The sequence below is a fragment of the Lampetra planeri genome, chromosome 48 (genome assembly GCF_965212315.1).
Source record: "Lampetra planeri chromosome 48, kcLamPlan1.2.h2, whole genome shotgun sequence".
NCBI classification, from domain to species: domain Eukaryota; kingdom Metazoa; phylum Chordata; class Hyperoartia; order Petromyzontiformes; family Petromyzontidae; genus Lampetra; species Lampetra planeri.
Window position 1 is genome coordinate 4,011,998 of NC_136154.1, and position 14,903 is coordinate 4,026,900.

General features: G+C 48.2%; 1 protein-coding gene across 1 annotated transcript in view; it reads right to left on the reverse strand.

Moving 5' to 3' along the window:
* Positions 1-13,035, reverse strand: part of LOC144733872 (IgGFc-binding protein-like) — a 59,372-nt gene extending 46,337 nt beyond the window's left edge. Inside the window, exons 1-5 of the mRNA XM_078615879.1 lie at positions 12,921-13,035; positions 9,954-10,070; positions 2,248-2,483; positions 1,621-1,782; positions 398-542 (exon numbers count right to left, since the gene is read on the reverse strand). Of these exons, the coding sequence (XP_078472005.1) occupies positions 398-542; positions 1,621-1,782; positions 2,248-2,483; positions 9,954-10,061 (651 nt within the window). The 5' untranslated portion in view covers positions 10,062-10,070; positions 12,921-13,035. The remainder of the gene's footprint in view (positions 1-397; positions 543-1,620; positions 1,783-2,247; positions 2,484-9,953; positions 10,071-12,920) is intronic.
* Between the last annotated feature and the right edge of the window lie 1,868 nt (positions 13,036-14,903).

The window sequence follows — 14,903 nt, forward strand, 5'->3', positions numbered from 1 at the left end:
CTGTGGAGGCTATACGGGGGATCTTTATCTTGTTCCATGTATGTATGTTGAACTTCTTTCACGCCGTATGTAGCCAACCATGCTAATTGGGGGTATGGGGGAAGGACAACAAGCTAAATACAAAGAACAGCTCTAAAGAAATGAGTTTTTCAATCTAGAGGATTTTATAAGTGCACAGCTCCCAATAACTTCCTTATATCAGAAGGAAGAGCCTTTCAGACGGCCGCACGATACCAAGAAAAAATAATTGTGAGCAATGGCACCACGGTTAGCGCGCTAGAACGTTCAGTGGTGCAGCCTCAGTGTATCAAATCTCCCAAGCCAGCCAGGCCACCACCACCTCCTCCACCTCCTCCTCCCTCCTCTTCCTCTCGTGATGGAAGTGACAGGGACTCACCTGATTCAGCGTCCCAAAAGGAGCGACTCCGCAGATGTCCCCACACTCGTTGTGCACGCTGTTGTTGGCATATCGACACTTCACCACATCGCCATCAGCATCCAACACGGGGATGGCCCACACCTTGGTGCAGCCCACTTTGAGCCTGAGGGCACACGTGACGACCCCGGTGATGCGAGTTGAACGAAAACTAAACTAAAAATGAATAAGTATTTTAGCAGGTAAGGCCCCACTGAGCTGTGTAGCTATTTTTCAGCCAAAGATGTTGGCTGATGACGTGGAATGTATAGCAGCAATGGTGACAGTTTTATAGACTCGTCAAAGGATAAAGATCCCCCGTATAGCCTTAACAGACTTTTGGGGCAAGTGCTATTAGTGAGACCCTATGAAGGCCAGCACGGCACACGAGGGGGTGGGTGGCCAGCACCGTGCCCTGCCGCCTTTGTCCCCCGAGGGTCAATGTTTACACATCGCACCAAGGACCATCATAAATGATAGCTCAACAAAGTGGCTTATCATCAAGTGGAAATTTATAGCAGCCAAATACTCTAAACACGTGATGTTTGATATAAATGGAGAGAAAAACCAGAAGACCTGGACAAAAATCCACGCAACCAGAGAGAGACACGCAAACTTCAAATATACAGTAGGCGTCAGGGTCGGAATCGAACCCACGACCTCCTGTATACCAAGTGAGGTAGTTAACATCACGCCACCGCCAGTTATATACTTTGGGCCAGTGCGGTGCGGCAACCCTGTACGAATGTATGTTGAACTTTTTTCGCACCGCACGTAGCCATCCACGCTAATCGGAGGTGCAGGGGAAGGACTACGTGTCATATCAAATGTGTCATATGAAACGAAGTCACGGGTCGTGTGAAGTGAAGTCACGGGTGGTGTAAAGGGAAGTCGCGGGTTGTGTGATGTGAAGTCACGAATCGTGTAAAGTGAAGTCACAGGTCATGTGAATCACGGGTCATGTAAAACGAAGTCATGGGTCGTGTGCAGTGAAGTCACGGGTCATGTAAAACGAAGTCGTGAGTCGTGTGAAGTGAAGTTACGGGTCATGTGAAGTTAAGTCACAGGTCGTGTGAAGTGAAGCAACAGGTTACGTGAATCACGGGTCATGTGAAACAAAGTTATGGGTCGTGTGAAGTGAAGTCACGGGTCGTACTTGGCCCCGTGGGCCACAGGCTCCCCCCAGGCTTGGTGCAGCTACGTACTTGATGAGCGGCTTGGAGGTGGTCATGGGGGAGATGTTGGGGCTGCCGGTGTCGCTCCGGGTCCCCGGGTTGAGTATGGCGATCACGGACCACGAGCTTGCCATGCTCTGGGTCCCGTAAGCGGTGACCACGTTCGCGCTCACCCAGCAGCAGCTCGCGAAGCTATAGTCGGACCAACATGCGCGGCGTGCCACCACCGCAATCATCATCATTGGCAACAGCACCATCTCTGGCGCCATCCATGTCACGGTGGTCATCTATTTATATTTTTATTTTATTTTAACTGGGTCAGGGCCTACTGAGCTATATAGCTCTTTTTCAGAAGCGACCTGGCCATCACCAATGATAGCTCAAAGAAGTGGCTTATCATACGGAAATTTATAGCATCCAAATACTATAAACGCGTGTTTATAAATGTGGGGGGAAAACCCGGAGGGTCCGGAGAAAAATCCACGCAACCACGTGGGGAGAAGGCATACCCTCCAAGCAGGTGTTAGGGTCGGGATCAAACCCACGACCTCTTGTATACGAGGCGAGGTAGTTAACATACCCTAGCCACCGTAGCGCCTTTCGTACATACGTTGACGTCGTCATTATCATCATCATCATCGGCCACGTGTCTCTCACCTGACAATGCTCTGCTGCGTGGTGGGGACCGTGAAGTTGAAGCTCCCCGTGCCCACCATCCAGTCAGAGTTGCTGTTCTGCTCGATACACGCGATGCTCATAGTGCGGCTTTCACTGCAGCCCTGGGTGCATTGCCACCAGTCGCCCGTGGAGAAGTACGCTCCGGCCGCGATGTCATTGTCCGTGCAGGGGGTCATGGAGGAGCGGCGCCAGGCCAGCATGTAGCTGAACTTCACCTGGCGGAAGCGAGTCAACGCGGGCGGCACGAGTGCGGTTGTCGTCTGGTGACGGGCAACGAGGGCGCATGGGGTTCGATCGCCGACCCCTGACGATGCCTGCTGCTGTATTTTTGGAGTTTGCGGTGTCTCTCCACCCCCCACCCCCCCGTGGTGGTTGCGTGGATTTTTTTTATCCGGGTCCTCTGGTTTTCCCCTCCACATTTAGAATCGACATCACGCAGTATTCAGCTGCTGCTGCAAATGACCACGTGATGAGGATGATCAGCCGCCACTTGGTTGAGCTGATACCATTTGTGATGGCTTCTGACAAAGAGCTACGTTGTTCGGTGAGGCTTTACCTGGTAAAATACAAACTAGATTACAGAAATTACCATTATTATTATGGAGAGAACTTTGCGGATTTTCTCTACGTTTGAATGCAGAAGTGCACCTCTAATCATACGGCTATCAAATATAATTCATAATAAAGATGACGACGAGAGTTTCCTGGCTTGCTGCTGGTTGGCCTCCTCTCCTCCCCAAACACAAACTCTGTTGCTGGTGGTAGTGGCTGCTGCGGGGCCATTGCCACCGAAAATAGCTGGGTAACTGGCTACACGGGATTTTCCAGGTAACACACATTCCTGCGGAGGGAGCTGGTAGGAACGTTGGGTTGCTCGGTCAATGGCCAGGGTCAATGGCGGCGTGGTGTATTCCGCAAATATGGGCGACTGTGAGAGTGGGCACAAGCCGGTGTGAGTAGGTTAAACGTTGAGTTTTATAAGGGCACCACGGGGTGACCAGCCCCTCCCCACCCAGCCCCACCCTCCCCACCCAGCCCCACCCTCTCCATCCAGCTCCTCCCCTCCCCACTCAGCCCCTCCCCTCCCCTCCCCACCCAGCCCCTCCCTCCCCACCCAGCCCCTCCCTTCACGACGGACGGACGGACGCACACAATAATCCCCTGTGGGCTGGTGAAACCAGTGGGTTCCTACCAGTATTAAAGATTGCATTGATTTGAACAGGCGTGGGGAAGTTTGGGGAAGACGTTTAATAATTATAGTAATATATAGCAATACCAAAGAGGTGGGAGTAGACATGCAGAATAATCACACGTGACGTTTTTGTTGGGTTAGATCGCGTAAATATAAATGTCTCGTTTAATGTTGTAGTTGTGGGTTTTACTCTCCAGCACACAACCGGTTAGTGCTGAGCTAGTAGCGAATTGGCCACGTTTTGTTTACGTGGCAACCTCCTTTAGTGATTGGACGAAACAGGTGGTGATGGGGGGTTTATCGACACGGCATTTATATTCACCCAATTTAACCCAACAAAAAACGTTTATTATTAATAATATTGGTTCCGAAAGCCTACCTACTTCGTGTAAAAAATACTAACACATCTCGCTTAAAATAGCTCTTAACTTTTCGACCGTGTGTGCTGTCAGTTTAAATGTACTTCTTTCATTTCTATACAAGCGGACGCACAATGCGCTTCTCCAGGAACTGCTAATTTGATTATTTTTGTTGCATAGTGCACAAATAATGCGATGATTTTTACAAAAAAATATTTTGTCATATCCTCAAGTTCGTGCTTTTTTCCGGCACGGTACTTTTTTCTGTTGTGATGGGGGAAGGGGGCTTCCCCTGCTACCTTTCAATTCATATCACAGTCGACACATAGGAACGCAATGCCTCCTTCAATACATCCGCCTCTCCACGTAACGAATGTGAGTATTCATTTACACGACCCATCGCCCCCCCCACGACCCGCTTGTGAGTGAGGAAGTTTGCAGCAGCGTTGGTTCAGTACAAGTGCAGTGATTGTCCCACACGATCCCTGGGAACTAGAGTCGCCAATAAGGCTGGAGAGCAAACACTCCACCCTCCGATTGGTTAAGGGTACGGGGGAGCCAAGAGGGTTGTCCCCGGAGACGTTCAAAAGGAGAAAAGCTGGAGGGGTTGGCTGAGCGTCAGGCGAGGGTGAAAGACAGGCGATGATTGGTGGAGACGGACTTGCGACGAGGTACGTGGCCAGGAAGGGGTTAAAAGAGGGAGCGGGAGGCAGAGGTCGTAGAGTTTCAAGTTTCATGTATTAGGTGTCGCCCTGTGAGCCATTCGGCTCTTGAATCGGGTGCAACCGCAACAAACAAAAAAAATAAAACATGAACAAGAAAACATCTTAAAGTGACTATGTGCAAACAGAAAATCCAAGAAAAGACAGCAAAATATTGCAGAAAAAATCACCGTACACCAACCCTGTGCAAATATCCCAGTGGGATGCAAGTCAAACAACAATAACCACAAGACAACTTAGATTAAGGCCATCAGTCTAACTCTGTACTACAACAAACAAACATGGCAAACCGAAAAACTAGAGAGAGAGAGAGAGGGAGCGAGAACGGAGGTGTGGACCGTTGTCATGAAATTTAGACCTTAAACCTTGTGGACAAAGAAAAGGCCAGAGTCTTCTTTCACGAGCGAAGACTCAGTGTCTCCTTATCAGCAGCAAGAGTCACGCTCTGCTTGAACCAAGACTGGTGAAGTGCCCAGATATTTACATGTAGGCAAGGACCGGTTTCGACTCTCAGTGTCGCATCAGCAACACGAGTCACGCTCTGCTTGAACGAATGCTGGTGAAACTACCCAGGTGTAGTGGCGTAACGCGCGCGGGGTTTGCAAACGGCAGTTGCATTATGTGCGGGGGTGCAGACGGTGAGGTCAGCTGAGGATAGGCATGTGCAGGCGGGTGGCCTGGGTGACAGCAGACAGAGAGACGCCAGTGATTGCCTGGCTGCAAATGCAGGCGGGAAGTAGGCGATAAGTGGGGAGACCACGTGCGGGAGGCGTCGAGATGACGCTCTTTAATGAGAGCCATCTGAGGGCAATTAATGAGTGAGAGGATATACGCGGCTTGGAAGCGTATTATTAAATAATACATATTGCAATTCCTTATAGGGGAAACACATACTAATTAACTGATTACTAACGAAATATATAATTACAAAAACACATTTCGATTTAAAGTTTTCGTGACTGCAGGGATTCATATTGTAATGCGGGCGTAAACGACCTCCCGGAAGGGACGTAATGGGGGGAGGAGTTACGTCACGTGGGGGAGAGGGTAGAGGTCTATAAGGGGGGTAACCGGAAGCAGTCGGGAGTGATCGGAGACTGGGAAAGTGTGAGGCCACGCAGGGCGAAGGGTGAGAGAGAGAGTGGCGAGATCGCCACACACCCGGGCCACGAGGATCGGCACCGTCGGCCAACGGTGACCGACCCCCGGGCAGCAGGAGCAGCGAGGAGGCTGCAGACAGCAGCGGGTCTGCAAGGGAGGAGTCGGGCAGCAGGGGTCTGCACGACGAGACAGCAGCGGGTCTGCTAGGAGGGAGTTGGGCTATGTGAGCGACAGCAGCCTGGGGCTGCAGAGCAGAGAGTATATAGGGGAGTGCCGTGAGGGAAAAGAGACCGAACCCAAATAAAGGACACAGGACAGAGAGAAGCGTCCGAGTCTTTTATTACAATATTATTGGTTCTTTCGGTAAAGTCACATAGAAGGGAAATAATAAAATAATTAAAATAAAACATAGCAGCATCATTAGGATGCTGTCTTTCCGACAGCTCTGTTTCTTCACCTGAGGACGGCTGCTTGCGTTGTGGCCGAAACGTGAGAATTTTATTATGTTTTATTATTATTTTATTATTTCCCTTCTACGTGACTTTACCGAAAGAACCAAGAATACAATAACACACATTATAACTAATTACTAATCTACAACTTATTACTAATCATAATAATGAATTGATTACTAATCCATTATATCACCTCCCCCTCACCTTCAATTTCTGCACTTGAGTGGTTATAGTAATTGGGTTCAGTTAAAAATAATACACATTTAAACTAATTACGAATCTACAACTCATTATTAATTATAACAATTGACTGATTACTAATCTATTATATAATTACAATACCCCCCCCTCTGCCTCAAATCACTGCACCTGAATGAGTTAAATGATTACGTCACCCTGCTGCTCTATTTAAGACCCGGGAACAAGCGAGGGCTTAACCATTCTGGCAAATTGCCTGATGATGCTGGATGTAATTACCAGCGAAACGTCGTACTCAAAAATTGCAAATGTTGTGGATTCACTCTTCAACACACCGGTGGGCTAACGTAGTGAACCATTTGTCGTTTGTCAACGTGACACTTTTTTACTGATTGACCGTATCGGGTGGTAGAGGGTTGCGACACATTTATAAAACATCTAACCCAAAAACGTTTATTATGAGGATATAAGAAGATGTGCGGGCAAACGCGAGTTGAGTTGGTTGGAGTGAAGACAAGAGAGAGGCTAGCGGAATCCTAAGTGTGAGTGTGATATGGCTAACAGTAGGGAAGCTCACAGAGTGTATAGTAATAGGCTAGAAGTGGAGAAGCTAGCAGAGCGTATAGTAATAGGCTAGCAACGGAGAGGCTAGCAGAGAGAGAGCATGCAAGCGGAGCGTAGCAGGCGAGCAGCGCAAGCGGAAGAGTTGCTGCGGAGATACGTGGTGTTGAACGCGAGGAGTTCTGCTCGAATAAAGTGACACAGGAGAAAAATAAGTTGTCCGTGTTAAATAACACCACTACATAGGCAAGGGCCCTCTCTTTTAAAGATATTGTACCTAGTTCGATGAAAATAATTCACACAATGCACAACTCGGACTACGGGCATCCGTCACGTCATCTGGCCTTGCGCGTAACAAATGATAGTAGAACGATACCACCCCGGTTTACGTCGAGGTGAGGGGTTGCGTTCCTGCAATGTGCGACGACGACGTATATTGAAACGACGACGAGGGGTAGTCGTAGTCAGTGGTGGTGGTGGAGGAGGCTGAGATTAGGTGACGGATAACGAGATAGGATGGACGAACGACGCTGCTGTGGACGATGTGAGTGAGCGTGGGGTTGAGGCGACCGCTATTCAGGTGGCGGTGTTAGTAATAACGTGTAACGACGGATATCGAAACAACGTCAATCGAAGTGACGTGCAGGGGTAGTCATAGTAGTAGTAGGAGGTGGAGTAGGAGGCTGAGAGTTGGCGACGGATAACGAGACAGGATGGACAACGATGTCGGCGATTTGAGTGAGCGTGGGTTTTAGGTAACCGCTAATCACGCGGCGGTGTTAACAACGACGTGACGACGGATTTGCGAAACTACGTAACAGGGGGAAGACGTACATTGGGGTTGCGCTGTAGTTCTTTACACAAACCTATCGGCCCCATGGTCTTCTGCGAGTGAATATATGTTTTATTTAACAATATTGCCTGCGAACGGGGGCAAGGACTCATTTGTGATTGCCAGGTTGCTTCTGCAAAATAAGCTCATAGGGGGCGTCCATAAATGACGTCACGCGATTTTGGACGATTTTTGACCCCCCCTCCCCTTCGTCACACAGCGTCACAAAAAGTCAGACCCCCCCTCAAATATGACGTCACAAAGCTCTGCCCACCCCGCCCCCCCAAAAAAATAAAACACGCTTCAAATCGCCTTAAACTATTGTCATTGTACCGTGTATTTAATGTGGCGCTGCACTCTGATGTTGTAGGAGAACGCATTTATTAAAATGTCTATTTAATTAAGCAGAAGGTGTTGACTATATTTATTTAAAGTTGCGCATTTTGATGTGACGTCACATTTCTCAAACCCTCGCCCCTCCCTCTCGTCACACATCGTCATAAATGTCTGATCCCCCCCCCCCCAGGTGCGTGGCGTCATTTATGGACGGCCCCATACCTCAGCGGCAGTCCAGGATTATCCTAAGTAACAAAAGTAGCTACACATGCTAGGGGCCCCGCACGTTCAAGGGCCCCGCGCTAAATGCTTTCAAGCTATCAATTCTGTCTAGATTTGATTTCAAGTTTTCGTGACTGCAGGGATCCATACTCTTTGGTTCGTTCGGTAAAAGTCACGTAGGTATAAAATAAAATAAATTAAATCACGACGTTTCGGGCGCAACACAAGCGTCCGTCATCAGGTGGGACAACCACAGCAAGAAACAATTGCTGAAGTGGGCAAAATGGGGGGCTGCCGTGACAAGAGGCTATAAAGGTAAGAGAGGGGAGAGGACTAAGGGGGGGGGGAGAGATAAAGAGGGGGGGGGGGGGTGTGGGGGAGGGGGACGGGAGCGCTGCGAGTGCGTTTATCAACTCCGTCTATCAATTCCGGTTCAGTGATTCTGCACTTGCTCTATTACTATAGTACTATACTGCCTTCAACTTTTACGAACGGCTGGGTGTTTAAGGTTAGCGATTTGTCGTATTATCTGGCGGTATAGCAACTGAAAATATCAAATTACTTTACTATGCAAGTAAAAAAAATAATGTGTTTCATATTTATGTGTTTTTTTATATTTAGGGCCCATTTATAACATAAGCTGCAGGCCCCTGCAACAGCTTAATCCGGCACTGCTCGGCGGGCTTTGCCTGATGAGATGGGGATGGTTTAGTGTTGTATTTGTTTGGGTAATGCATTCACCTTTCCTGTACTCTGCACTCCTGCAGTCAAAATATATATTCTGATTCTGATTGATCGCCGTCAATAGCACCACAGCCTTCGTGAATTATGCAAGATATGCGTGTGTATGATCAGTCAGTTCCTGGGGAAGCGCATTGTGGTGGCATTTGCTTATCTATGCTCGCCATCAAAATTAATTCACTGACTTGTCAGCAGCAGCAAACAGCCGTGACGCAGATTGTAACGACCAAGAGGTTAACAGTAGAACCGGTCCCCTTGCTGAGACGTTCATAATCTGTCAGCCGCTTACAGTCAGTGAATTTATTTTGATTGCGAGCATAGATAGAGCAACAGGACCGCAACGCACAAGAAGTACTTATTAAATAGACGTGTGTGTGCGTGTGTGTTTGCATAGTTCGCAAAAAGCATTTGGTGATTTTGCATATTTCCCCCACTTTTTTGAAACTTAAGCCAAAAAATGGGTAAAATATTACATCTGATGGGTGAGGCACGGCACACACAACGACAAAGTTCCCCCGTATAGCCTGTAACAGACTGTTGGGGCAAGTGCTGTTAGCTAGCACCTCACACAGACACAGACAAAGATCCCCCCGTATAGCCTTTAACAGACTTTTAGGGCAAGTGCTGTTAGCGAGCGCCTATTAATGCCGGAAGGATACACGAGGGGGTATGTGGCCAGCATCACGCCAGACCGCCTTTATCTCCCTAGTGGCGATGTTTAGACACCACACAGTTCAAACCTTATTGAGGCTGAGTCCACCTCGGGGACGCCCAGGACCGTTTCAAATAATCGTCACTGGTGTTGGCCGTGAGTGGGAATCGAACTCATTTGGCCGGTTTCGTAGCGCAACCTGCTAACCGCTATGCCACCGCTCCCCATACACACACACGGACACTCACACACGCACACCCACACGCACACACGGACACCCACACACGCACACCCACAGGCACACGCACACGCACCTGGTTGCCGTCTTGAGGAATCCAGGAGATGGTTCCCCCGCGGAAATGGGAGCCACTCGTCGTGCCCAGGGCCAGGACAAGTACAGCCAGAGCCAGACACAGCCTCATGGTGGACTCCTGCAGGGGGCGGGGTGGACAATCAACACGGGGTGGACAACGTCTGACTAATCCCGATTCATAAATCCATAATGCCTCGCGGGTCACTTCTTGTGGACATCAAATTTGCAATGAGACATCGCGTTTCCATCCCCACATCTATCCCTCGGCACACAACACCAACAACAACATAAACCAACATCATATTTTTGTTTACACATCCCGTCAGCAACACTCACGGTCGACGCTCTCGGCGTCTCATCGACAGCACCGGTCCACGGGTGCTCGCTTGAACATTTCAAATGCTGTGGCAGTTATGGAGCCCTCCAAGACAATCATCCCCAGTGTAGCCTTTAACAGACTCACTCACTCACCCACCCTCACTCACTCACCCACTCACCCACCCAACCACTCACTCACCCACTCACCCACCCACTCACTCACCCTCGTTCACTCACTCACTCACCCACTCACCCACCCACCCACACTCACTCACCCTCACGCACTCACTCACCCACTCACCTCACCCTCAGTCACTCACCCACCCACTCACTCACCCTCACTCACTCACCCATCCACTCACTCTCACTCACCCTCACCCATTCACCCACTCACTCACCCTCACTCACCCACTCACCCACCCAACCACTCACTCACCCACTCACCCACCCACTCACTCACCCTCGTTCACTCACTCACTCACCCACTCACCCACCCACCCACACTCACTCACCCTCACGCACTCACTCACCCACTCACTCACCCTCAGTCACTCACCCACCCACTCACTCACCCTCACTCACTCACCCATCCACTCACTCTCACTCACCCTCACCCATTCACCCACTCACTCACCCTCACAAACTCACCCACTCACCCACCCAACCACTCACTCACCCACTCACCCACCCACTCACTCACCCTCGTTCACTCACTCACTCACTCACTCACCCACTCACCCACCCACCCACACTCACTCACCCTCACGCACTCACTCACCCACTCACTCACCCTCAGTCACTCACCCATCCACTCACTCACCCTCACTCACTCACCCATCCACTCACTCTCACTCACCCTCACCCATTCACCCACTCACTCACCCTCACTCACCCACCCACTCACCCTCACTCACTAAACGGCTGGATGCCGTATGGACCAGAAAAGTCATTTCCCTGTATAAGAATGAGGGGTAAACCGTATAGTTTGATGGGTATGGGAGGTGCGGAGGGAAGGACAACAAACTAAAGAACAACAACAAGCAGCACTTCTATAGAATGAGTTTTCGATTTAGTATATTATTGCAGTGTATAGTAGTGTAGTGGGTAGTAGTGTATAGTGTAGTGTATAGTAGTGCATATAGTGCAGTGTATAGTGTAGAATATAGCAGTGTAGTGTGTAGAGCGTATAGTGTAGTGCATAGTATATTGTAGTGGAGTGTATCGCAGTTTAGTGTTTAATAGTGTAGAGTACAGCTTGTATGTTGAACTTCTTTCGCACCGTACGTAGCCTATCGTGCGAATCGGAGGTGCGGGGGGAAGGGTAACAAACTAAACAAAAGGACAACAGGCAGTTCTAAAGAAATACGTTTTCAATTTAGTATAGTGGTGCAGCCGATGAGTGCTGAACTAGTTAACTAATTGGCAATATCGTGTTTGCTTGACAAACTCTCTTCTGATTGTCTGTGTCGGGTGGTAGCGGGTTTAACGACACACATTTATATTTACGTGATCTAACCTAAAAAAAGGTTATTATGAAGAAGGATACATATATGAGTATGTATATGAATGTACATTTATGCAAAAAAATGAATGTTTGTATATAGATACTTATAACTGTCTGTATGTATAACTATATATATGGGCGTGTGCATATTACTTTGACTCCGGATGTATAGCATAATACATATGTTTGTGAGAATTAATGTGTGTATATAGCTATTTATAACTGTGTGTGTATATATAACTATATATATGGAGACGTGTGCATATGACGATATATGAGTTTAACACGTAGGCTTTCGCGACCAATTCTCAGATTGTAAATGTTGTGGATTTGCTCTCCAACACACCGGTGTGCTGTATAAGTAACGAATTGGCATGTTCTGTTTACGTGACAAAACCTTACTATATTCTTGGTTATTTCGGTAAAGTCACGTAGAAGGGAAATAATAAAATAATAAAAATATAAAACTATAAAAATTCTCACGACGTTTCGACTGCAACACAAGCAATCATCATCAGGTGTGACATCCACAGCAATGATGATTGCTTGTGTTGCAGTCGAAACGTCGTGAGAATTTGTATTGTTATATATATTTATTATTTTATTATTTCCCTTCTACGTGACTTCACCGAAAGAATCAAGAATATGAATCCCTGCAGTCACGAAAGCTTTAAATCAAAACCTTACTAATTGTCTGTGTGGGGTGGGTTTAACGACACGTCTATATTTACGCGATCTAACCCAAAACAACCTTCATTATGGATACTATACAGGAGGCTTCAAACATGTTTTAACACTTATATGGCATTATCGTTTTTAATGGAAAAATAACGGATAATATGTTAATAGCTTCAAAAAGTCAAAGAGTCTCCACTTGTCCGCTATGATTGTCAACGCGTGGCCTGGAATCTTCTCCAGGTGGTCTCCAGAGCCCGGAGGCAGCGCATTTCTCGTGGCATTGTTGCAAAGTCTCAGAAGTGTTAAACATTTTTTGAAGCACCCTGTATAAGACTCTGTATACATAGGATAAAACATATATGTGCGTGAGAATAAATGTGTGTATATAGATGTGTAGAACTGTATGTGTGTATATATAACTATATATGTGGGCACGTGTGCGTGTGCGTGTTGTGATGCGTGCAATACCGAGCCTTGTGATGATCGCAGGCTGATAGCTGAGCCGGGAGCTCTCTTGCCTTCAGACAGACGCAGAACAGAGGGCACAGCGAACCCTCTCGCCTACCTCGCTGCTCCTCCACTCGATCCTCTGCCCCATATTTATACCAACAGACTCACCACCATCCTCATCAACATAATCCGTCAACATCATCATCATTGTTGGTGGGGGGGGATGGGGGGGGAATCACCCTTCCGTGACGGTACTGAATTAAAAAATAACTCTGCGAACTTCCTCGCGAAGATTGCCCGCGGCGGTCCTGATAAATGGGGAACCAAGTCATTTGTGAGATTTGCATAGGTATGAGGGGTGGGGGGAGGATGGTATCGGTGTGTCGAGGTGGTACGGGTTGCCGTGGTGGCTAGGAAGATGTTAACTGACCTAATAATAGAGGGTGTTTTTTTCCGTATGTATCGATAATCGTAATAACGTTTTTGTTGGGTTATATCGCGTAAATGTGAATGTGTGTCGTCGTTAAACCCGACGCCACCACCACCCGACACACAGCCAATCGGTCAAGGTTTGTCACGTAAAGAAAACGTGGCCAATTCGTTGCAAGTTCAGCACTCACCGGTTGTGTGTTGGAGAGGAAACCCACTGCAACATTTAAAATTCGAGTACTGTGACGTATTGTGCTGAGCAAGTAACGAAGTGGCACGTCCTTGTTAAGGTGACAAACCCATTTACTGATTGGCCGTGTCGGGTTGTGGCGGGTTTAACGACACAAATGTATATTTACGCGATCTAACCCAAATAACCTCTGTTATGGATAATATTGGTCGCGAAAGCCTGCTGCGTGTTAAGTTAACCACCTTGCCTGGTATACAGGAGGTTGTGGTTTCGTTACCGACCATGACGATGTCTGCTGCTGTCTATTTGGAGTTTGCATCTCTCTCTCTCTCATCACCATCACGGTGGCTAGGAGATGTTAACTACCTCGCCTGGTATACAGGAAGTCGTGAGTTCGATCCTGACACTCACACCTGTTGCTGTCTATCTGGTGTTTGTGTCTCTCTCTCTCTCTCCGCGTGGTGATCACCGTGGATTTTTCTCCGGGTTCTCCGGTTTTCCCCACATTTAGAATCAACATCACCACGCGTTTAGATTATGTGGCTGCTGCTGTAAACTTCCACGTGATGATGATGATGATCAGCTGCCACTTCGTTGCAGCTGCTTTCATTTGTGATAGCCAGGGTCGCTTCTGAAAAAAGAGCTACGCAGTAGCTCAGTGGTGGGGGCATTACACCTGGTAACAATAACACATTCCGGCGGAGGGAGATGGTAGGAACGTTGGGTTGCTCGGTCAATGGCCAGGGTCAACGGCGGCGTGGTGTATTCCGCAAATATGCCCGACTGTGAGGGTGGGCACAAGCCGGCGTGAGTAGGTTAAACGTTGAGTTTTATAAGGGTACCACGGGGTGACCAGCCCCTCCCCACCCAGCCCCACCCTCCTCACCCAGCCCATCCCTCCCCTCCCCACCCTCCCCTCCCCACCCAGCCCCTCCCCACCCTCCCCTCCCCACCCAGCCTCTCCCTCCCTCCCCACCCAGCCCCTCCCTGCACGACGGACGGACACAATAATCCCCTGTGGGCTGGTGAACTAGGAGATTCCTACCAGTATAACATTAGTTTAGACTAGTCTATTTGTCTCTATGGGTTTTTATGGGTGTCTATGTATCTCTATGTATTTCTATGTGTCTCTATGTGTCTCTACGTGCCTCTATGGGATGCTATGGGTGTCTATGTATTTCTATGAGTTTCATTCTGTCTCTATTGGTCTTTATGGGTGTCTATGTATGTCTATGTATCTCTATGTATCTCTATGTGTCTCTATGTGTCTCTATGTGCCTCTATGGGATTCTATGGGTGTCTATGTATTTATATGTGTTTCATTGTGTCTCTATATGTCCCGATGGGATTATATGTATCTCTATGTGTCTCTATGTGCCTCT